The sequence below is a fragment of the Paroedura picta genome, chromosome 11 (assembly GCF_049243985.1).
Source record: "Paroedura picta isolate Pp20150507F chromosome 11, Ppicta_v3.0, whole genome shotgun sequence".
NCBI classification, from domain to species: Eukaryota; Metazoa; Chordata; class Lepidosauria; order Squamata; family Gekkonidae; genus Paroedura; species Paroedura picta.
In genome coordinates this window covers 33,092,136-33,117,810 of record NC_135379.1, presented here as the reverse complement: position 1 = coordinate 33,117,810, position 25,675 = coordinate 33,092,136, and the positions used below count along the sequence as shown (strand labels likewise).

Below are 25,675 nucleotides of genomic sequence, written 5' to 3'. Positions count from 1 at the left end.
CACTGGAACTAAAGTACTATTCCTGCAGAGTAGAATTAGTGTGATGAAATCACTAGGACTTGCCAGTGGAGCAGCTGTGATTTTATGACTACGGCAAAAGGCTTCTGCATTCTGACTTGAGAAACAGAATTGCCACAATGGATTTAGCCTTGGATGCTTATTTCACACAATATATTTCATTGGAATGGATTAGCACCGGCTCATCAATTGCTTGGGTTGGTTATTGCTACATGGTACCTATATATTTAAAAAGTTAATTTAATTTTTACTAAAACCCATTCCTGATAATGGTGATTAATATTACCCATTGCAATTCACTGAGAAAAGCCAGCAGTGCAATAGTAAATGAAGAGCCTGGCTTTCTTTTTAAAAGCCAGTATCATGAGCTGACACTAAGTGAATGATGAATTGCTATTCTTTCTAACGCTTAGTAATGGGCAAAGTCTTCTCGGATTGCCTTGACAACATTGGCTTTTGTCCGCAAAAAAAAAAAAAAAAAGTTATCCATAGATTTCCTGCAGTTTTTCCACTTCCGCTGAACTTCTCTCCCATCTTTGTTGACAGAGCACCAAATAGCAGCAATATCTCTCCCCATATCATGGGGCAGCATGCCACTGAAAACTGAATTTCCCAGGGGCCCCTGTGCCTGGGATGTTGTTATTGAGTTTATTTTGGTGTCTTGATAGAAGGTGGGTGTCATGGCAGAGAGCAGGCACTGATCCTGACAGTGGGAGATGGACGGCAAAGATGCAATTTTTAGTGCTGTTGCCTGTACGTCAGACATTCTGAACAGGTACGCTTGAGAGAAAGGAGGGGGGGGGAATGGTGACAGTGATGTGAGGAAGGGTTGGCAGTGGGGTTGGAACTTCATGCAAGGTATGGTCTGAATTCAAAAGCTTCAAGACTTGCTCTGGATTTGGACAAACGTATTGCACTCAGAGAGATTGCATTCTGAACTCTCCAAATTCAAACTTCAACAGCACCACTAGTCGGGTTACAAATCTCAGGGTAAAGCCTGGGATTCTCAGAGAATTACAGCTGATACCCATATTATAGAAGTCTGTTATCCTGGAAGAAATGAAAGCTTTGGAGGGTGGGCTCTGCGGTATCACATCCCTGCTGAACTCCTTATCACTCCCTAATCCTCACCCCCCCCCAATTTTTACGAATTTCCCAAGCTGATCCTGACAGCCCCCAATTGCAAGTGATGTGTTATCTATAGATTCCATTACAGCAAGAGACAAGGGTGTACCATTATTGCCAGTGACAGGGTTAAATCACTGGTGATGCTGCAAATTCTATGTATGAATTCCTAAACATTTCCTCCCTTTCAATAGCTAGGTACAGGGACTTAATAACTGTTATCTTAAACACTGAAATTTATTTATTTACTTAAAATTTATATTTATGTCTTAAAATTATTTATTATTTAAAATGTTTATTTATTTTAAAATTATTTACATAGATGCCTGAGTTTGTCTTCAGTTTATGTTAAGGGCTTTGAGAACTGAAAGCACTATATAAATGCTGAGTATTATTTATTTCACCACAGTGACAGAATATCATGTTTTCTGACACTCTGTTATTGCAGGAGATGAACCTCTAGTCAAAAGTCTTAAATTACCATAACAGGACAAAAATTACATTCTGCTGGATTATCTTAGTAGTTCTGATTTCATTAACTTTCTATTTAATAATTGTATGTCCATTTGTTACTATTGTTGCTATTGTACAGTGACTTTTAATTAAAATATGTGCACTTTATTCTAAGAATAAAGAGAATTAATGAAAGCTTAAGTCAACAATGGGTAACATCTGACTTTCTCTAATATTTAAATGTATTGTTCTCCAGCCAGTTAGCACACAAAACCCCTGGTATTTGAAAACTTTCTCATTATCAGTGAAGAATTGCTTCCCGATACTTCAATGGCATCAAAAGCTTACAAAATAAGCAAATATCAAGTTTAGGAATTACTTTTGTTTAAATTTGAAATTATTTCCTCAACTGCCAATCCACCCAAGGACTAGTGTTAAAACAACTAAAGGCTTCTTTTCTCACATATGACCTATTACATTGACTATCAAAAGGGCATATGGAAAGTCTCTAAACCAGACGGAATTTTGGTATTTGAATTAATGGAATGGAATTTTGGTATGTGAATTAACTGGGAATTAATTGGGACCCAATGTGGAGAATTAACAGCAGGAATTAAAACAATCAAATGGCATGTATAATGGACCCAAGCATAGCAAGCAGGAGGCAGGTCTGATCCATATAGGCTGGACAAGCAGAGAAAGGAAGCATGGTGGTGGAAGGCAACCTGCCGTGGATGGGTAAGACATGATTAGCTGGCCCAGGAGTGTGGCTAGCTGCCCTTCCCCTCTGGGGCTCTGGTGAGGTCTGGTGCAGTGGGGGTGGCAAAGAGAGGGAGGCCACTGGGGGAGCAAGCTGGTGGCAGCATCCCTCTGTTCCAGGTAGAGGTAAGGCTGAGGTGCTTTTCAGCTGTGTAGTGTGTGCATCATTCCCCCAAGAGTGTGTTTTTCTTTCCTATGTAACATGTGGAAGCCTTTTAACATGACTCACTGTACAATTTCCAAGATGTCTCCAGCCCTCACCAGGAGATTGGCAACCCTAGGTGGGTTGATACCCTTACTGACCCCTTGACATAAAATTCCTGGCTGCAGGCCTGGTCTGAGGGAGGGGAGAGAAAAAGAGCAAAAGGGGGGATTGTCCGATATGGGAAGAGAAGAAAAAGAAGGGGGGCATCTGAGGGAGGAGAGGAGAGAGGGAGAAAGAAGAGGAATTATCTGAGGAAGGGGGAGGGAAGAAAAGGAAGAAGACTGGGGAGGGAAAGAGAGGAGACAGATTGAGATGGGATGAGAGGTAAGGGGTATTTGTTGAGAAGGGATGGAAGTAAGAGGAGGAAAAGAGAGACCTGCTAGAGAATGGGGGGGGGGAGGGAGAGGGAGAAGGCTGATACAGAAGGGGTAGGGAAGGGAGATGAGGGAAGATTAAATAAGGAGTGGGGTAAGAAGGAAGAGAATGTCCCTCCCTGCAAGTTTCTTGTGGGTCCCCACTTGTTTAGACATCAAATGCCTTCTAATGATTTTATGAACTAACTGAAAAATATTGGCCATGATTAAGGAAATGCAATTCATCAATCATGAACAAAATCATTCGATGTAACTTTTGCTTGGGTAAATGTTTTTATAGGAAGCAACCATATCCTTTTACATAAAGACTTGATTAATACTCTGTTAGTAGCAACTTCTGTAGAAATGGTTAAGTAGTATATAAAATCTTATGCCCTCATTTATTAGGACATGATATCCTAGGATTTGTAATGAAATTATGAGGGAGACACTGAGTCATCAAATTCAATTACCTAGGCAATTAGTCAAACCAGATTCATTCTCGTAAAATGGTTTATGTTCATTACAAACATGGAGTGAGGTATTCAGAAAGCCAGTCTATCTACTACATACTTGGTCTGTGGTGTTTAATAATCTTCCTTATGATAACATCAGCCATCCATATGTGAAAATTTACAGCAATAGCGCTTATTTTGCTTTTTTCATTTTCTGATGAGCCAAAAGTATTATTCTGTGTTCTTTTCATACAATGTTTTAAGTTCATATAGCATCACTGAACATTTATTAATTATTTTAAAGTATCTCCTTAACCAACTAATGAGTCAATGCTATAAGCTGCTGTACTGAGACACATTTAAGGACCCAAGTACTATCTTTTTCCAGCAGTGTAGCTGTCCAATTCAATAAGGTTCCACAGCTCCATTGTACAGAGCATGGGTGGGAGGCTGTCCCCTGGCTATGGCGAATTTAGTTAAATAATTATTATTTACACTGGAATTTCTATTCTGCTCTCTCTTTACAAAGTCAGGGCAAGACTACAATAATATAAAATACATATAACACTAAACAGTAAAATGCGGACTTCTAATCTGGCGAGCCGGGTTTGACTTCCCATTCCCACACATGCAACCATCTGGGTGCAACCATCTTGAGCTCACCACAGCACTGGTCAAGCTATTCTGACCGAGCAGTAATATCAGAGGTCTCTCAGCCTCACCCACTTCACAGAGTGTCTGTTGTGGGGAGAGGAAAGGGAAGGCAATTGTAAGTCGCTTTGAGACTCCTTCTGGTAGAGAAAAAAGCGGCATATAACAACCAACTCTTCCTCTTCTTCTTCATCGGGGGGAGTCCCCCAGGAGGGAAGGAACCGAGTCTCCAGGCACAATTTTTTTTCAGGGAGAGTTAGGAAAGCAAGGTCCTATGTTTCCCCTAAAAGCAATTGATTAGCTGGGTGGTATAGTCAGTGCAGGGCCCATGGCCCAGATATTCAGTGGGGGCTTCAGCATGCATCTTTAAATTATTTAAAATCATGTACATATGCAGGATACGAGTTTTGGTCTTATTAGCATGAACACAGCTCTGTTAGCAAACAATGGTTAGCAAACAACAGTTGTCCAAAAATAAGCCTTTTTATAATAAGCTGCCATTTTATTCTCTGACGTTAATAAAGGAAAAACACACAACATACCTAGAATTGCCAGCACCGTACTTTCTTTGAGAACTTCCATGGAACCTGAGCACACAAAATAGATAGCCTGCAAGGCATCTCCCTGCCGGAGGAGGTACTCCCCAGGAGCACAAAAGGAGGTTTTGATATGCAGAGACAGAGACCTGAGGCAACCGCGGCTGGCACACTCAAAAAGGGACAGCTGCAGAATCTCCTTGTTCAAGTACATGGTGATGTCTGAGCGCAGCTCATCGGGAAAGTCCTTTAAAAGCTGTCCAGAAAGGGAAAACGAGTTTCCTGTTAAACTTCAATAATCTGCTCTTTTGTCAAAATAAAGTATTAATAATTTTCATGGCTCTTTTTTTTAGTTTTACAATACAATTCAGAACAAAGTTAGAGTCCATCTCATTGTCATTATCTTGTGGTCGACAATAGCTCCCCCCCTCCAGGTAGGTAACAAATATTTGCCTTTGAATGTTTGAAAGAGTTCAAAGGTCAAAGTCCAATAATGTGCCTCTCACCTAAATGCTAGTTGTAAGATCTCTCTTAAAATCTTGTAGATTTTTCTTTTTTAAAAGATATAGAAGTTAAACTTTTCTAAATATAGTTAAATATATGTGCATCTATATAAAAAGTGCATTCATAACAAAGATTTACCACAGGAGGATGACTGGCAACTCCACACAGTAATATTTCCCTGTCATATCTATTTTATGTTGTTTTTTAAATTGCTATTTATTTCAGAAATAAATACATGTATGGCCTTGTTATATATTCCAGAACTATTCCACCAAAAGGATTAATTAAAATTTTATTGTGCAGGGAGTCACATCAGTTTATAAGAAAATATTGAAAGTAAGATTCTGATTACCTCATGTGAATCAATTCCATTATTGACTGACCAGGTGGTTTGGAAATATTCAAGCATTCTTTGCTTTAATTGCTGTGGTAGGTGATGGACCCTTATAAAATCCTTCATCTCCTTGGTTCTTGTGTGATATAGAGACCATCTGGAGTACATCCGTTGAATAATAGCAGTCACATTACCAAACACCAAGGCATGCATCAAAGCTGCAGAAAGTATGTCAATATAGTAAAAGATACTATTATTGCCAGAATAAGACACGACTTCTCACTGGCAGGAAACATAGCCACAGCTTTATTTATCAATACTGTCCTCCACTGGAGGGTTGGGCCAGCACAATGAGGGGAGCCAGAATACCCCTAGCCATCTGGCTGCTCAATACAGGAGTCCAGAGGTGCCCCGGGGCTTGCATCATTCCTAGCCGGGAGAGCAGGCCCCTTGCCTCTTGGAGTTCCTACCCAGGGAAGTGACCTGTATGGGGGGCCAATAGGTGCCCACCTCATTTGGCTACCCCCCAGTATGCTTGGCAACAAGCACCTGGCTTCCCAGCCAGGTCAGCCATGCTCATTAACACCGATCTATTCATGAAGCCCCCTCCTCAGAGGGCCCAGTATGCAAACTGGACCCCCTGCCTACTGGCTCCCTCTCATACCCTAAACTGAAGCTGTGATGTAAGACTATTATAACTTGAAATGATAACACAGCCACATATTCCAAAATCACCATCAGTTATCAAGATCTGTATGAAATCTCAGATAGAGAAGCTGGGCCCCAGCCATGTGGCACCTTATATAGACACACACCAGCCCGCCTTCTGTCCTTGGCACCACATGTGCACCGCCTTCGTGGTGCACATGCTCACTGGGCTGTGGGTCACCGCTGTTCATTCCAGCCACCTCCTACTGCATCAACTAGCAGCCCCGGTAAGTCACGGCTGTGTATTACAGGAGATCAGGTGTGAATGAGACATTTGGGGGGAAAAAATCTAGGAGGTCAAGTCAGATGGAATAAATTTAGCAAAATTATTTAATCAGGAATATTGCAAAATCAGAAATTCCTAATATTACCAAAAAAGGGAGGTTATTTTAGTAAAGAAAGAGCCCATTTTTCCAGATGCCTCTCTTTTGTTAAATATCAGTGAATGTGGCATCTGCATTTAGGGGTGTTGTTTGCATCTGTAGGTACACAACCATTCCATAATGAAAAGTTCCAACCATAATAAACCAAGATTTTAAAGACAAACAGTAATTCCCTTTAATTTAATGTATTAAAATATTTTTCATCAAATGAGCCAGGTGTGAAAATTCACAGCCTTTTCGTCAACTATTAAGCTGAGCCTAAATAAGAGCACTTCTAAAATAAATTATTATATCACTTTTTTGAATTTCCCAGATCTTGCAATAGTTCTGTTGACTCATATAATCTGCATTCAAATGTTCTTAGGAAAACACCCCAAATATTTTCTAGTGCCACCACCTATAGGATAGCTCAACTACTTTGTTCCTCTCTAGTAAAAATGACAATCAGCAATGATTAATGGTTTTAGTTTGTATCAATTCAACGAAATATCAGATAATGGGAATCAGCCATCTACTTATTTGGAACTGTCAGTCTAATTAAATGGTTCTTTTATATTATCCATTACACATTATATTGTGTTGTATTGTGAACTGTCCCTAGCTGGTGAAGTTGGGTGGGGTGTTATAGAAATAAATATAAAATAAACAAATTACATAAACCATATTCAAATATGTACACCTGCTTCTTTCTTGGGATCTGGTCTAAGCACTGTGCCTTAAATGAAGCAGAAGGCAGAAGTTGGATTTGGCCCACAGCTGGATTTAGAACAGTGAGATTTACCAGCATTTTCCTATTATTTCCTAGGAAATTGGTAACGATGAAGAAGCATGTTCTGAACATCACTTCCTAAAAATGCCTTAAAGATAGAGTCAAGTGGATAGCCATGTTGGTCGGAAGTAGAACAACAAAATTTGAGTTCAGTGGCACTTTTAAGACCAGCAAAGATTTAGCCAAGGCATAAGCGTTCGTGTGCATCCACACTTTCTCATCTACATGAAAGCTTATACCTTTAATAAATCTTTGTTGGTCTTAAAGGTGCCATTGGATTCAAATTTTGTTGCACTACTTCAGACCAACATGGCTTCTCATACAAAGTTGCCTGTATGTCTCCAAGCCTCTTTGTCACCCAGCTTTTCATTGGGAAGCTACCCACCAACCCACCCTGTTTTCAGAGAGTTGTTAATATTAAAATACTGGGTTTCAAGCTATTGTCAGTTATTATTGCACATACAATTTTATGTTATATTTGTTACACTTTGGCACTGCTGGTACTTTGGGCTTGGAGAGGATCCTTTTGAGGGAGTCCATGTCTGCACACTAGACTCTCCCTCATGGGGACCTCCTTAAGAGACTGCAGGGATGCTGAGCCATGGCACCAACCTTTTAATTTTATTTTTATTTATGTTTCCAACAAAAAACCTTTAATGGCATATAAAGACAATGTCTATATAGAAATAATTAACAATTAATTAATAATTCATCATGATTACATGGTCTAAGTTAAAACAAATACATGGAGTAAAATAAGTAATGACCAATTATACACTCCTCCATAGAATGCTCAGTAATGAGTAATTTACATCAACTGTAAATGTCCATGGTCTAGAATGATTTCTTGCTTAGCCGATTATCCTTTTGTATCACAGCAGCCAAGAATTCAGCTACTGGTTCTGTTATTTCTGGGCACTTTGTTGTTGTTAGGTGCGAAGTCGTGTCCGAACTATCGCAACCCCAAATTTAGCTGGGGACTTATCAGCTAGTAAATATCGAGTGATTCTATCCGTAGGGCCAGAAAGGTTTACAGCGATAAAAACAATAAATCAATGTCTGAGGATACAGTGTGACAGATAATAAAGTAAAATATGTGGCACTGAGTCAGGCTCTGATTCACAACATGAAAAAAAAGACAGAAATATATAGAAAACAGAGATGGTCTGTGATGGTTATAGTAGCACATGGTCTCATCCCTGTTGGCAATGAGGACCAGCCAATACTCCCCTCCTGTATGGATCATACTCCTGCCATTCAGGTTGCTGAGTCATGGAGGGTGTAAATAAACTGAAATTAAAATTGCAAAAATATCCCTTCTCTACGATTTGAACATGTTGTAACAAATTCATGAATACAACAAAGTTAAAATAAATGAGAACATGCATAAATAGCAACAATTATCCACCCTTATGGAATGCATATAGGCACGTAAAAATGGACTGAATTTAATATGAGCTTAATTTAGAAGTTATTTGTCATCTAGCAAAGTGCCTTCCTGTGTCACAGGCTAATAAACAACAGGGGAAACTATGTCAGACAAGATGTAATGGTGTAAAAATAATTAGTTTGGGCCAGCAGATAGTGTATCAACTCAACCCATTATATTGTATGTAGTCACCATGATATGAAAAGCTTTCAAGTGCAAAAATATGTCATTTTGGCAACACTGTGTCTTTAACCATTCAATGAAGCAAAAGTGCTATCAGGCAGAGAGTTGCTTGAGACGGTTGCCAACTTCAACTTCGGAAAATACTTGAGGGAGGTCCCTGAGAAGACCAAGAACAGCTGGGACTGGGTGATGGGGTGGCATTATGACTATGATGGGGCAGGGCATAGGGGGAAAAGATGGGGACAAAAGGAGGCTCCAGAACAGTCAGCCACTCTGAATCAGGATAGAGATCAACAGGGCCATTTCCCCTGCTCTTCCCATTCCGAGGCCTTGGAGAGTCCCATCAGCAGGAAACAAGATGGTAGAAGGCAGCATCAGCCCATGTGAGATCAACAAATGTGAAAACACCTTATCATAGAATGATGTCCCGTTGACTGAGCTTTCTTCCAGATTTTCCGTTTGTCTTTCCAAAAAAAATCTGCTGACTAGGAGTCATGGGGATTGTTGTGCCGTATGGCTTTATTTCAATTTGATTTGAAGAATAAATTCAACATTTCTCTTTTTCCTTACTGAAAAATCCCAGAGCAATGCCTTGCAATATGTTTCAAATTCTACTGTATGGTATATTTACTTACCGCCAACCAGCATTATACAAATGGAGAAAATCTTTTCGGCATCAGTATTGGCTGAAACATTACCAAACCCAACACTGGTGAGGCTGCTGAGTGTGAAGTAGAGGGCAGCGATATAGGTACTTCTGAGTGTTGGGCCTCCTATTGAAGTATTGCCATAATATGGAGACTCCAAACGTTTTCCCAGCTCATGAAGCCAACCTGGAAGTCCAAGAAACAAGCAAACATCAAGTGAGATACCAGAGTATAAGTTAAAAATATAGGCTATTTAGTATCTGGTTTCAGGGAACGTTTGTAATATAGCCCAGTATAGATGACAGCCCCACATGGAGTTGTGTAGCAAAACAATAAATTAGTATTTTTTCATATCTAAATGCATCAGAACCCAAAACCGTCAATATTTCCAGTTTCCTGGGTTCTAAACACCATCATGTAGTGTTGTAAGCAATAAACAATTCCTAGAATTGAACCCAGTAAATAATGTTTATTAATTTAACATATTTTATTTCTTTCTTTATTAGATTTCTATACTGCCCTCCCATATGGCCGAGGGCGGTTTACATAAAACATTGTGGGGTATTACTTAGAACATCATAGGCATATAACACAGTCTTAACGTTACACATTAACATCCGTTCCAACAGTGGTTCTAAGAATAACAGAATTACAATAGGTTTGACTAAACAATACTATAACAGGAGTGACAACTTTAACAGAACCCCCCCCCCACTCCCAGGGAGTGTAGTGTAGCCAGGAGATCCTATAATTGTAGGATTGTCTGGCAGCCAGGTGAGAGACATTCAGAGGTGATTTGCCATTGCCTTCCTCTTTGTCATTACCCTAGTTTTCCTTGGAGATCTCCCATCCAAATGCTAATCAAGGCTGACCCTGCTTAACTTCCAAGAACTTATGAGATTGGGTGTGCCCGGGCTATCAGCTCAGAGCTACCTATAACTTATAGGTAGCCAATGGAATGACTGCAGATTGGGTCTAATGTGCCTATTCCACCTAGCCCTCAATACTAACCCATCTGCCGCATTCTGTGCCAGTTGGAGTATCTGACCTCAAGGTCCAACACAGCTAGAGTGCATTACAATAGCCTAGCCTTGATCAGATCAGTTGAGTCAAGGTAGAGGACCATTTGCCAGACTACATGAAAATGGTAAACATAACAAGCTGATAATGGAACAAGCTGACATTTAGTCAAACAACTCTTGCTTCAGCATCGTAATCAAGCAATTCACTGTAATCAAGATATTACATATTTATCCACAATGAGTAAATGGGGTTTGGTCTGCTTCTAGCACTGAAGTCATTCTGCATACAAATCCTAAAACGTGCCAGATGAACCAAATGTACAGCTGAGTGAGCAGAGGTATGGTCCTTGGGAATTGCATTGTACTGCTCACATTCCTGAGGACACTAAAGAAGGTCTTAAGATAATACAACTGCCTTTCATATTTTTTCCATATCCTCCGTTTAAGGCATTCAGGGATGTATATCCTTCCCTGTTCCTATTATACCCTCACCTCAACCCCAGGAAGTAGATTAGGCTGAAAGACAATAACTGATCTAACCAGATTGCTTTATTGCTGGGCAGGGATTTGAACACAAGGTTCTTGAGAATAAATAGGGGGGGGGGGAAATCCATATTTCAGTGCAATGCCCTTTAATGACAATTTGAATAGCTGATGGACCAGATATCCGTCTGTTGTATTTTGGAATGATTTAGGGCGTGGCCAAATTGTGGCTCTCCAGATGTCCATGGACTACAATTCCCATGAGCCCCTGCAGGCAACCTGAAATTTAAACACCATGGCTCCAGCGTTGACAAGAACTACAGTATAGGTTTGCATCTATTAAACAGACATTTTTAAATGTCAGTGTGATGTTTCCAATGTTACAAAGGACAGGTCTAAATGCTGCTCCCACCCATGATATGCTATTGTGGAGATCTCATTGGAAATGAATTGTCGCTGTAAGGATGATTTTGTATCACATTTTATTTACCTGTTCTGGGAAGCGTTCCAGCAGTAAATAAAATGTTAATGCCTGTCTAGGCTTTGACAGGCGATAATGTTAGTATTTACAGTCAGTTGTAAAAACACTTCCCCACTTTACAAGATTTTTTTTTCTTACACAGTCTGTCTACATTTTGACGCATACATCTAGAAAGCAAAACCTCAAGTACTCAAGGGGCAAGCCACCACAGAATCAGTAGCAGCGGAAGATGAGTGATTCTCCTCCTAGCTTCTGGGTGCCATGAGAAATTACAAGAGAAGTCCCAGAAGTAAAACTAATTGTGGCCTCTGTTCTCTTGTGTTCAGGATAACTACAATATGGTAGCCTGAACATAGTCATCATTAATTATTCCTGTGGAGCAATACATTTAATGGTGCATGGTTTTATCAGATATCCCCCTAGTAATTTCACATTGTCCAAGTGGGAGCTTATCAGGGAGGAGGGTTGATATTCTTCTGTGTGCGTGGCAGTCCCACCCATTCCCTCTAAAAATAAAGTTTAACATCATTTAGTGGGAAAATCTATTTTAAGAATAGGCTGGGAATCCTGGTGGTCCCCCAACACTCCCAGTGGTCAGGAGGCCAGTTAGAGTAGCATGGCTGGTGTGGAACACACCTGGTTGGCCAATGGGCAGGAGGCTGGTGAGAGTAGCACATTCAGTGCAAAGCATGCCTGCTTGACCTTCCCCACACTCCCCTGGTAGCCAGGAGGTGGGAAGAGCAGCGCAAGTGGCACAGAGAGCACTTGAAGGGCCTTTCCCACCCTCTCAGTGGCCAGGAGGGCAGGGAGCACAGGGCAGCCAAAATGGAGGAGGGGGAGAGGCTGTGGAGCATGTCGGGATGGCTGTCCCCAGCTCCCAGGCTTACCTTCTGGTTGCTCTTCCTCCTCAGCATAAGTGCTGGAAGGTGGCATGGAAGAGAAGGAGCAGGAGAAAGGAGGTGGGGAAAAGCCTCTGATTGGCCCTCAGTTGAGGACTGCCATCACCCTATTGGGGGCATTTCCCCCAGTGAGGGTCAATCAGAGCAGCATTTTGTTGGAAGGACCATGCAGTTTTTATGTGGTACTAGAGGGAAAGCCTGTTGCATCCAGGAATAAAACAGGTACTAGGATGCGTACCTGCACTGTAGCCTCCCTGGGAGCTGGCTATATTGGCAAAAACTCCTGCCCACCCTTGGATTCTTGAGGCCCCGCCCCCAAACCTCAAGGAACATTCCTGATTATTATCATTATTATCATTAGATTTATAGCCCGCCACTCCCTTGCGGCTCGTGGCGGGTAATGGCGGGTGATGAAGGAGCCGCTCGTGGCGGGTGATGAAGGAGCCACCAACTTCCAGTTGTGGCCTGGAAATCTCCTGGAATGGGACTATAGAAATCAGAAATGGCTGTTTTGGAGGGGGGACTCTATAATGACAAATCATCTCAAGGCTGCTCGAGATGAAAGGGCTTGCTTGGGAGGGGGGAACCCTGTGGCAGAGAAGTTGCAAGTTGGGAGAGGTTGGGACCTGAGGATTTGCTGGAATTGCAGGTCATTTCCAGACTACAGAGATCAGTCCCCCTGGAGGAAAGCTCTGGCTTTGGATCCCATGGAGGCACAGGGCTCCCAGGTTCCAGGTGGGAAACAAAGCGAAATGCTGGGTGGCAGTACTTGCTAATAACAATAACCATGAAATAATTAATAAACTTGTCATAGTTTCTTCCTTCAATGAAAAGATTTAATTGATAGCAAAATTTGCTTAAAGAACCGAACATCTTTTAAAATGTTTTTCCTTTATTGAAGAACATCTGCTGAATGCCATCACAATTCAATAAAAAATGGTAGCTATGTTTCTAGTTCCTCATTAACTCTATTACATATTCATATCCTGCCATCATGGCTCAGTGTGTTTGGAGTGCTTAGGCAGGGAAACACAAGCCAGTCAATCAGGACAGAGGGAATTTATACTAAGAATTGTTGAGGAAGGAAGACACATGGCTGCTGCTCTGAGTGGCAGCCCCATGCGTATCATAATACCTAGTTTCAGCTTTAGTACCTGTTATGATTTCTGAAAAGAGAAGCACTGAGCAGAATAATATGAGAGAGGAAAAAAAGAAACCTGCTAAGCATTTTTATTGTTAAAACTCAGCACTCCTATAAAAGCTTGGCAGGGGAAAATGTGTGATTATAGGTGCCAAGTCTGCTAATGTATGGCAGCCCTCCTCTGAAGCAGTCAGAATGAAGTGAAAGGGGGAAAAAGGAAACTGGAAGTAGGTCAGCCACAGGTTTCCACATAACCCTCTGAAGTTGCTATACAAAGAACCTGCTGCTAGGTTGCCAGGGAAGAAAGAGTGTTGCTGGATGACAATACAAAATGGATTTTTGAAAGGCAGACAAAACACAGCCTGTAGTGCAATCAGCAGAAGCAAGCTGGCCAACAGCTCTGAGCTTCACTTGAGATATTAATACATTGGGCCAAATTACCAGTCCAGTCTTTCTTAACAATGGCAATTACTCAGAATTCAAAATTCTTCAAGGATATTAATCTAAGCATTGAAAACTCTAATACCTGATTTTTCAGTAGCTGGGAATAAAGTCTACATCAAGAAAAGAAAAGTCTACATCAAGAAAAGAGAAGATAGTTTTGCCACCTGCAGTTCCATCCTAAGCAGAGTCCATTGAATCCATTGAATTAAATGGGTATAGAAGGGTATAACTCTACTTAGAATGTCACTGCGATTTCTCATTTTCTATTTTTCCTTAGTGGTACTGATATGTAATGCTGTTTGCACAATTATATTTCTTCCTTTATCTTTTATTCCCTTTTCTTTAGTCTCCTGTTTTTGAGTTTGAATATATTTATCTTTTAGACCTTGTTTTACTTGTATTCTTGGATCCCCTTTCATTCTCTCTGATCCCTACTCTTCTTCTGCATGTTTCCCTTTTAATTCTTCTCTTTAATCTAACATTTATCCATCACAAAAAAATCCTGCTATAATTGGATCTTTCCTCTCTGAACTATGATTGTCTTACTTTTCTACTTCTGCCCCTCCCTAAGCATGTTGTCTTCGATTTCCTTCTATTCAGCCTGTTTTGTCACGTTTTTGTAAATTTCATTCCATCGATACTGCTGCTGCTAAAATAGCTAAGGGTTAATTGTCAGGTATGAAAATTCTTTGGGTTTAGTTCTTCATAGTTCTATAGCATTCAACAAGGCTCACATATTCTTATTTGTTCTTTAAGCAGGATAAAAGTCCACCAGTTGTCTTACTGTTAATGAATGGATCTCCTTTTTCTTTGCCACCCCAAATGCTGCATATCACAGGACCTGAATTGACAAAGCCACATTCTATAGATAATAATGAGGGGAATGAATAAGATTCAATGAAAATGTCTGGATCAAACAGAAAATAAGTCTATAGGGACATTTTTGGTGTCCCTATACACTTATTTTCTGTTTTCTCTATCTCTCATTGTTCTTTTTGTGTTTCTCATAATGGTCTTCTCTGTTTTCCATTTCCATGTTATTTACATTTATGCTAATGAAGTTCAAATTATCTTCTCCAGTTCTTGCACAGAATATCAAATTACTTCACTCTCCATTTGGATGACATTATACAACATGTACAACATTTAAATTTTGACTTATACCTCTTGGAGACAAGCTCAGCTTATGGTGAGAGAGTAGGATGACACACATGTACCTGAATAAGCAGACCACCAACAGAAAAGAAAGGGAACCTTTCTAAGGCAAAATGTTTGTAATATATACAATGAGTAAATACAATGAGCAGAAGCAGAATGGATGAAAGACTGAAGAAGGCAGAGCTATTATCATAATCTGGACGCTGCACAGGGAGTACTAGGTAGTAGGTTTTAACTGAACCATGAAACAAAATTCATGAAGGACTTCAGAAGACAGCCTGAAAAACATCTGCATGGTGGAGAAGTGATCCCCACCTCCCAGGCCCAGTTCCTCCTCTGCCTATGGAGTCCCAGAAGGGACAAGAAATGCCCACTCAGCTCTGTAGCACTTCATGGTGGTGCAGGGCCGAATGAGGCATTTTAAAAATTTGCACAAAGGTGGGATTATGTTGTTACACAATCCCACCTTTGTACAAATAACCACCCCTGTGGCAGAACCTTCTGCCCTGGCTGCATTGTGGAGATGCAGAAATCCATAGTGGAAAGTGTGCATCATGGTTAACGGTCCCCTGAGGGAACACAAGAAGCAGTGGGGCATCACAACAAACCAATGGTAGCCTGGAGTGACACCGCTGGTATGGAATCAGTCTTTCAGCTGTCTTCTGCAGTCTTTTTAATCCTTAAAGGGACTTCAGAAGAAAAACAGCTACAAAGTGGGGTAGAATGACACAGGTATACTTGAATGAGCATGAGTGGCAGGGATGAATGTTTGAAGAGAGCAGAGGTGCATGGTAGGATGGCACTGTTTTTCAGGCTTTCTGCAAACCCTGTTTAATTGAAATTTATCATAACATTAGATAGTTCTCATGCATAATTCCTGTCAATGCTGCCTGCAAAATTGGGGCCTCAGATTCCAATCCACTAAGCTTAGAATGGATTCCAATCCACTGTGTAAAATGCCATCAAGCAAGACAATCAACATCATTTCAAATTTGCAATAATCAAGACTCTGCATAAAAGCAAGTCATGTAAAGGTAGACTCCACTGGTATGAAATCTTGAAATTGCCACTGGGAACTAATGGTTGAAACACTTCTTCTTATGGAATGAATCTTTCTCCAAGGGCAAATACGTTGCTTACTGATACGGAACTATTGGCTCCAATGAAACGTTCCTTAATAAAGACAAGAATCAAGAATTTTGAAAAAGTATTTTTTCATTTTGTGGGTAATTCTGAACATGGTAAAAATATGTCTATTCCAGATACATTTCCCCAAAAGATCACCTTGGTTTCCTTTAGGCAACAGGTTAAAAGCTATTTTATTTATTCAAACTTGTCATGGAATATAGTTATGTTGGTTAATATGTTGTTCTGCTGACAGTGTCATTGTTTTTTGCTTCTTATTTTATTCTTGTATTGTGTTTATTCTGTTGGAAAATGCCTTGGAAATCATTTTATCAGAATGTACATATTTTAAATAAATAAAAAATTGTTTGGAACCGAAGGTATGATAAATTGGCCATTTAGTTCAAAGAACGTTATTAAATTCTCAATAACCAGGTGCCGAAGCATGAAATTAACATCCAAGAGGCTATGTTGCTATTGTCCCACTTGCATGGGGATGGTTTATCTGGAATTATATCAGTTCAACATGCAGATGGCTTAATGCCCTCTTCATGGCAAAAGGTATGACAAGGTATAACTGTGTAACAAGAAGTAGGGTAGCCTGAATCTTTCTCTGTAACATGCCAAGCTGCCATAGGAAGAGAATATTTGATGAAAAAATTAATATAAATATTAATAATCATGCATTCCATTCACTATAAAGGAATCAGGAGGACTGTGCATTATGCTTGTTCTGAACACTGGTCCGCTCTAAGTCACAGGTGTGCATATGTGTATAGACAGAGTGTGTACTAATTTCAAACAGCAAGCACAGAAGGTGCACCTATTTTTTATTTAAGGGATTCACAGAATTGTTAGTGACTGGAACGTGAAACAGTGAAACCAGGAATGACAGAAAGGCAGATGAAATTTCAAGTGTTCCAAAGGATTTGATTTGTTGAGTTCATATTACAGAGCTGGATTCAAAGGTGTTTTTCTGTTCACGGAAGAAACCCATCCATGACTGAAAGAGCCCCTACTATGAGCAGAAAGGCACATTCCGGATTTAACTCTATGATTTCAAATTAAAAGTCATTCTTTTGTATTGTATCTCTGGTACATTTAATTATACTATTTGCTGGGGAGGGGCAGAGTCACGACTCAAATTTTAACCTAGATAGATGTACAAGTACATGCCTCAAGGATCTATTCAAAACTCATCCCCAGAGTTGCTGACAAGATTTCTGTGACTGCAGAAGCACTAATGAAGAGAATGATGAATGCTTCAAATTTCACCAGTACCACCCTGGGAAAACTTTCCAGCCATTAAATTTTTTTTCTGTCACTATTTGCAGGATATGATGTATCTTCTGATAATGATCATGGAGAATGTTTAGCCTGGTGACTTTCTCGAGGATGTCTTCTCAATTAAAATATGCAACAATCAACTTCATGATTAATGTCACAACATTATAACAGAATCAGATGACCAGTGTCACCATAACTCTACTGCTCTAACAATATGTGGAAGGTAACAAAAAATGATAAACATAAGAAATAAAAGTCTTGTTCAGAGGACAGGATAGAAAAGTAGGCTTATCAAATGTAAACTGAATTAATCTAATACTTGTGGTGACTTATAATTGCTTTATTAACAAGTCCTGCTTTGGATAAGCTTAGAAAAACCTGCTGTTGAAATTACAGCTGACAGGTGGGAAACATACTCAAGAACTGTACAGAAATGATTTCTGGCAGCTTTGACGATCTCAAGGAAGCAGCATCTTGACTTTATGGCCTCCTATTAACCTGATATCTGTGGCTGTCCATTTAAAAAAGATCATGAAGTTCTTGTACACAGAATATATTTAGCAACAAAGAACACTTTTGTGTATTGAATGTACAGTTTTGAATGGCACAAACATATCATGATTTCAGCTCAGAACCTCTCCAAACCATAACAATTTTGGGTTTTTCTTCTCTGTTCTCTCAATCCATGGAAAAATTAACAACTGTTCCACTTTAAAATCAATGATGAAATGATGCAAGGTCAGATTACAAAAGCTCTCTATGGTCTTCCAAGGACAGTTTACATGGAATCGGATTTTCTCAAGCGGGGATCAAACAGCATTCCTTAGAAAAAGAGCCATCTTAGATCACACTCCTTTCTGGATCCTTCATCAGTGCTGGTAAACAATAGGTTTTTAAATTATTTTTTAAGTAGTAAAAAAGCTCGCTGCAGTCTGGAAGACAGCGGGCACTAGTGGGGTTGTAGGGGGGAGGTAGCATTTGTGTGGAGCGCCAGGGGCCTAGAGACACAGAGTGGGCTCCCTTCCCTCTCACGCACCTTCCCTTGGTGAAGGTGGTAGGTTGGGTGCCGGGCTGGCCGGGGGGGGGGTGGCAGTGCAGGTCTGGGCTGTGGAGGCGTGCGCTGCCGCCATGCTGCCACTTGTGTTGGGCTGCCAGTGGTGTTGGGCTGCCGCCGTTGGGTCACTATTACCACCTGCAGTTGTATACCACCGGCCGGCCCCCAGGGCTGTGAAGCCTCCATCGGTTGTCCTTTGGTGATGCATTGGCAACCCACCGCTTGTCCGGCGGCAGCTCAGCATTGCCCTCACCAGTTCTTCAGTGGTGGCTGGTGGGTGCCTCCACTGCTTCCCCAGTGCTGGCTCTGCACTGGGTGTTCTGTGTTGCTTTGTCGTAGCCTCTGCCAATTCTTGGGTGCTGGCACTAGTGCTGCCGGCTAGGTGGAGTGGCGGGCTAGTAAGGGGTTGGTGGTGGGCGGGGAGCTGGCAGCATGGGCAAGGTTGTGAGCAGGTGGCTAGGCTGGCATGTGTGCAGGGCAGTGGCCCAGTCAGGCTGCTGGAGGTCCACCACTCCCGGCAGTCAGGGAGCTTCTGTTGGCAAGGCAGAGAGCATGCCTCATGTGTGTCTTCTGGGGGCAGGCTCGCTGTAGGGGCCAGCCCAATCCAGGTGCCACCAGCTTTGCTGAAAGCAGGATAAGCAGACACTGAAAGTGGGATAAGCATACCTGGGACCCCATTCTGGTTGCCCATATCTGGAATTTATGGATACTGATAAGTTGAAAATTAGAAATATATTCATTTAATAAGAAAAAAGACTGTATCACATTTGTGCCATTTTGATTTTGATTTTTGACTCCTCACTAAAAACGTATAATATGCAGATAATAAAACAATTTAGAATTACCCCTTTTTTTAAAAAAAAATAAAAGCAGCAATAAAAAATTAAAACTGATAAAAGGCAAATAACAGAAAAATCACCAGCAGTAAATGAGCATCTATAGCAAATTAATGGTTAGCAGCATATGTTAGGACATGTGGAGAATGAAAGAATGAAAATCATATGAGGGCAAAACTATACTCCCTCCAAATGTTCTGTTGGAAGAACACATGAATGCATGAAATGGACCTAGATTGAGTCAGGCCATTTGTATCTGAAGGGTACTACTGTCTACTTTGTACTCTGTCTACTACTACTCTCACCTTGGCCTCTCAGCATAAATTCTTGTATCTGATGATTCGAAGTGCATTTGAATTACTGATTGAAAATTAAAACAAAGCAAAAGTCTTTTACCTATGTCCCAATTAAATGGTTTTTTTTCCATCTCCTTCCTTCCAATGACATACCAAATGCAAGCCATCCAATGAGCTAGTAATGCAAACATAGACATAAGAAGTGTCAGAACTATAGTGCTGTGCTGAGAATAGCGATCCAACTTCTGAAGAAGACGTAAAAGACGCAGCAATCGCACTGTCTTGAGAAGGTGAACAATGGACACCTAAAAGAGCAAAAGAATACTCAGTACTTTTCACCACAGTCTGAACAAGCTTGCTTATAGTTTATTAATTATAAGCCTATAATAAATGCCCTCAATCAAGTCAGTCAAAATTGAAATATTCTGTGGCGTTTCACCATATTCTTATTCTTCTAGTTAATGTTGCTGAAGAAAGTCATGAAACAAGAATTGTTACATCAGATTCTTCTTCAGCATTCATTATAGAGAATTTCTCCTTTGGCTTCCAAGGATTGGACAATAAACAGGACTTAGAATTTTTAATTATATATTATGTATATTTATGAAGACACAAACTATATTATTTGTTGCCACCCTATTCAAGAGCATAGGAAGAGGGTTGTGGGTTTTTTTTTTAAATACAACTTGGCATTGAAGACTGGTACAGTTCAACTCAGCTTGTGAGCTCATTGATTATCCACTGGTTTTTTGATGAACAATTTTCCCATGATTTGTTTGGACAAATGTTTTGGGATGCTCCTTTTCAGGCCATTATTCTGCCCCAATTCCTTGATTCTCATCCCCTTTTATCTGGGCTCCCTAGGCTCATCTGAATGATCTGATTGACTCACTCCCAAATTAGCAACCTGATGTCCTTCGGCTAACGTGGGGCGGTTTGGGTGGGGGGGTTAGTGGGGTTAGTTAGTGCTCGCCTGTTGCCTAACGTTGATAACGTTGATAGTGTGGATTGGTTTTAATGGTTTAAACTATGGGTTTTATTGCAATTTTTATCTTGTAAACCACCATGAGCCTAAGGGAATGGCGGCATAAAAGTTTAATAAATAAATAAAAATAAATAAATGTGTATTTTAAAGATAATTTTGTGGGTGAACATATATCTTTCTTTCTAAAGAATGCAGTAAGGTATGGATTTGGCAAATGGACTAGCAAACTCTTGTGACTGAGAAAGTAAGGCTTTAAAAAAAAGAGCACATCTCTTGAACCTTGTCTCTTTCATGATCCCCATAAATCACATCAAGTTTCTCTCCCTTTCTCATGATGATAGCCATTCAGTTGTGTCCGACTTTTGGCAATCCTATAACTCAGCTGCCTCCACCTCTTCTGATCTTGCACTGCTATTTTTGGTTTTATAATGCTCTGGCCAGTGTCAATTTTGATTCTATCCCTTTCTAATAGACCACATCAAGATGGTGTACATGCATGAAGAAGTATACAGTTATAACTCTTAAACACTCAGCAGTAGAAAGGAAAATATACAGAACCCGCAATTTTAGCAATAGGAAATGTGTACATATGGCACCAACATTGCCTATTACATTCCTACCCTGACCTTTTCACTATGAGTTCAGAGACAGATGTGGTTCTCCCATTCTTTTCATCTCACAATCTCCCCTGCAAAATAGTTTAGGCTAAGAGACTACAAAGTGGCCCAAAGTCATCAAAGTGAGTTTTATAGCTAAGTCGTGGTTTGTAGGATTATCCCAATTTTATAGAGGTGGTCTTGACTAAAAGAGTTTTGTCCACTCTTTATTACAGCCCTCTTAAATACTGCTGCAGTGATTTAACTATTAAAGAACAATTCTGCTTTCAATTATGTAAGTTTAAGCACATCTTTTTTATGAAAGAGATAAAGTTCCCAGATTTTTAAATAATGTGATAATAAACTTGCACAAAGGTAATAAATCATGTATAATGATTTCTCATTATTTATCTCCCTTTCCCTAAATTTAACTGCAACTAGCTATTCATCCACAATTTCTCACAAAAGAAGTGTGAGAATGAAAGTAATTTCCCTCTTGGCAGTATAAAGAGAAAAATTACATCTTTCACATGGTTTGCCCATCTAGATAGCAGATGAGTGTCTGCTTCTCAAGAAGTGTCATTAGCTATTTTAACCAAAGAGAAATATATTTTCTTCATGTGCTACTATTTTGGGGACATTAAAACAATATAAGATGGGTAATCTACTTGATCTGGGCAATAAAGGCATCCTTTGCAGAAATTCAATTAAACTTTGCACTTCAGTTGAATTTAAGGCATTAAAGGTAAAGGTATCCCAAGGTAAAGGTATCCCCTGTACAAGCACCGAGTCATGTCTGACCCTTGGGGTGACACCCTCCAGCGTTTTCATGGCAGACTCAATACAGGGTGGCCTTGCCAGTGCCTTCCCCAGTCATTACCATTTACCCCCCAGCAAGCTGGGTACTCATTTTACCGACCTCGGAAGGATGGAAGGCTGAGTCAACCTTGAGCTGGCTGCTGGGATCGAACTCCCAACCTCATGTACAGACAGCTTCAGACAGCATTTCTGCCACTTGCCACTCTGTGTCACAAGATTTAAGGTATTATATCTTGCCAATAGAAAACCTCATCTAAACTTATGAATTTCTAAACAGTAGAAATGGTCAAGGGAAAATTATCACTAAAATGTATCTATAAGAAGAGTGGGGAGCATTTACTATTAGGTTCCTTGAGCACCACGAACCAATCTTTGTTTAAGATCTTGTTTTAAAATTGTCGGTAGTTTACTTTCCTAGTATTGTTCCTTACAATCTTAAGTTGCATTATTGGGAGATAAAGGCTTTTATCTAAATTTCTATTTTAGGTACACATAGCGATATCTGAAATTAACAACTGAAACAAAACATGACCTAATGATGGCTCAAGAACTGAAATTTAGTGACAGATTGATAAATAGTAGATAGGATTAGAAGCTCCAGCTCCAATGACAAGGTTGTAGAGGAGATAACAATCCAGAATATCCAAGAATTTGACTTGAAAATCAAGACATTCTGTATGAACCGTATACCATACGGGAGCAGCAGTTCTGATGATCAAATATCTTTATTTATTGCTCTTTAAGGATCGTAAGTATTGGAACAAATTACTTCCCTTTGCAATAAAGTATTTCTTTTTTAAAAAATAAAAGAGTTTAACTGGGATATGCAAGTATGAATCCCAAGAGAGATTTTGTGTAAGTATAACCCTGAAGTACTTGAGATTTCTTATTGTATCAATGGAATTTCCATGCAAGCATAAAGAATGCATCTTTTTTTAGTTCGAATTTTTAAAAGATTAGAACCTTTGTTTTATTTTAAAATATACTTTGATGCAGAAATCATAAAACTCATTTAATATTTTCACAGTATGAGGTTAATAAAACAGATTCATCTGTGTATGCTATTTCTCATTATTCATTCAAAGTGGATTTCCCCTACTACTGTGTTCAATCTGTCACTGCAGGACTTGAAATGCATATCGAAGGTTTTATTATTACAACTAGGAGTGTGCATTCAGGTCTACCTGAACTGAAAATATACCCCCAAAAATACCTTATCAGGTTTTTTTTTTGGCATATTTTAGCTGCCTGCATTTATCTGGGTTTTCTTGGGAACACCAAAAAATATGGAGAAAATTTCAGATATATTTCCTATTGATTTATTTCCCAATCACTTATTTGGTGATTGCTCAGGCTGCATCATTTACAACTGAATCCACACACATGCTGAGGAAGAAGAACCTCCTCCATTTTTGGGGTAATCAGTGCTTAATGATAGGCTATTATTTCTGTTAATGGACAACCGCCCAATGACCCTACCTGACAGCCTGGCCTGGTGTCTTGGAGGCTGTGGTGGATTGGCTCAAGTGGATAGCTGAAGTTGGATCTAGCTATGATGGAGATTCTCTGGCTGGGCTGGCAGGCAGAGAGATGGTTGATACAGTTCCCAATGCTTGATGGAGTGCAGTTAATACCACTGCTTTCCTTCAGGAGCTTGGGTGTGATTTTGGATTCATCATTATTGATGGAGGCCCAAATCACAGCCTCCCTGGCATTTCTCCATCTACACCAGGAGAGGCAGTTTGTACCTTATCTCTCAAAGCCAGAGCTAGCCACAGTGATCCATGTGATGGTCAGCTCCAGATTAGACTTCTCCAACTTGCTCTATGCAGGAATGACCTTGAAACTGCTCTGGAAACTCCAACTGGTTCAAATTGCAGTGTCCCGAGTCCTAACAGGGACTCAGTGGAAGGTACATATAGCACCAGTGCTCACCCAGTTGCATTGGCTTCAGATTTGGAGACTGAATCAGGTTCAAAGTTCTAGTGCTAACTTTCAAAGCCCTAAATAGTCTGGGACTGGTGAATCTACAGGACTATCTTTCCCCTTATATTTCCCCAAGAACATTAAGATCTGAAGAACAACATCTGCTCAGGATCTCTGGCCCAAAAGCTGTGAGGTTGGCCTCCAGCCTGGTGGAATGCAGTCCTGAGGGCAATCAGGGCTCTTCAGGATCTTAATGTGTTCTGCAGGTCTTGTAAGATGGAGCTATTCCATCAGGCTTATGACTGGGGCCTATTATAACAACCATCAATTAAACCTGGCCTCACCAATGGGAGATAGAAGATCAGCTCCTGATACTAAACCCCCCTGTATGAGAAATTAGTTGGAGGCACTTAGCTATGTAATGTTTTAGATGAACTACTTTAGTAATCTATTATATGATGTTTTATGAATATTGTTACCCACCCTGAGCAACACTGGAAGGGCAGGCTAAAAATAAAATGTTATTATGAGTAGTATATATGCACTGACAGAGACTGGTATGATATCATACTAACTCTACTAACTCTAAAGTATTCAGCAGAGAAAGGTGGAATTAATTCAGACAGTTCCGAATTCTTTGAATCAGTTTTCCTTTGTGGTGCCTCCTCCCCTTTTTTTGCTCTAAAAATCAAATAATGCATTTTTTTTTAGAAAGGCCTTGTAGGAAGAAGAAAAGATATCCCTCCAGCACATACAACTGAACCCGCAAAATCAGTACAGAACAATAGTGATCTGTTCAAATCAAATTTATTTAATACAGCACTGTGGCCAGATAATAGTGATCTGTTCATTCCAGGTTAGCCTGGAAATATTTAGGTGTCTTCCAATTCTGATAACTGCCCCAAAGACAAAAATGGATCCATTAATCACAATTACATCTCATTTAAATTAATGGGACAAGTGCAACTAAATTATTTCTTTGATTATAATAGAAACAAAGTTAACTTTCTGTAGATTGGAGCCAGGAGCTTCACTACATTAAAAAAATTGTAAACTGAACATTATAAGCCTTTTAACCTTTTAAGAGTCCTTTTAGTGTAACACTAAAAGGTATCCCCTGTGCAAGCACCAAGTCATGTCTGACCCTTGGGGTGATGCCCTCTAGCATTTTCATAGCAGACTCAATACAGGGTGGTTTGCCAGTGCCTTCCCCAGTCATTACCATTTAGCCCCCAGCAAGCTGGGTACTCATTTTACCAACCTCAGAAGGATGGAAGGCTGGGTCAACCTTGAGCCGGCTGCTGGGATTGAACTCCCAGCCTCATGGGCAAAGCTTTCAGACAGCTGCCTTACCACTCTGCGCCACAAGAGGTTCTTCCAGTGTAACAGTACAACCAAGTAAATGACAAGTACAGCAATAGTATACAGTGTGACATATAAACTGCTAAAGATCCAGAAGTGCCTTCTCCTCCATTTTATGCTTAAGGTTTTCTTTTTTAAATTGCAACTTAAGCACTTCAGGTCAAAACACTTTACGCACTTACGACAGACTAATAGTCACACTCTAAAATACATACAACATGTGGTTTAGCTTTTGCTCTTTTAACCACC

At 40.2% G+C, this 25,675-nt stretch overlaps 1 protein-coding gene across 2 annotated transcripts in view; it reads right to left on the bottom strand.

Moving 5' to 3' along the window:
* KCNH8 (potassium voltage-gated channel subfamily H member 8) overlaps positions 1-25,675 on the bottom strand; it is a 204,710-nt gene that overhangs the window by 53,108 nt on the left and 125,927 nt on the right. For both annotated transcript variants that reach the window (XM_077303611.1, XM_077303612.1), the window contains exons 7-10: positions 19,839-20,043; positions 9,501-9,698; positions 5,412-5,611; positions 4,562-4,811 (exon numbers count right to left, since the gene is read on the bottom strand). In XM_077303611.1, the coding sequence (XP_077159726.1) occupies positions 4,562-4,811; positions 5,412-5,611; positions 9,501-9,698; positions 19,839-20,043 (853 nt within the window). The remainder of the gene's footprint in view (positions 1-4,561; positions 4,812-5,411; positions 5,612-9,500; positions 9,699-19,838; positions 20,044-25,675) is intronic.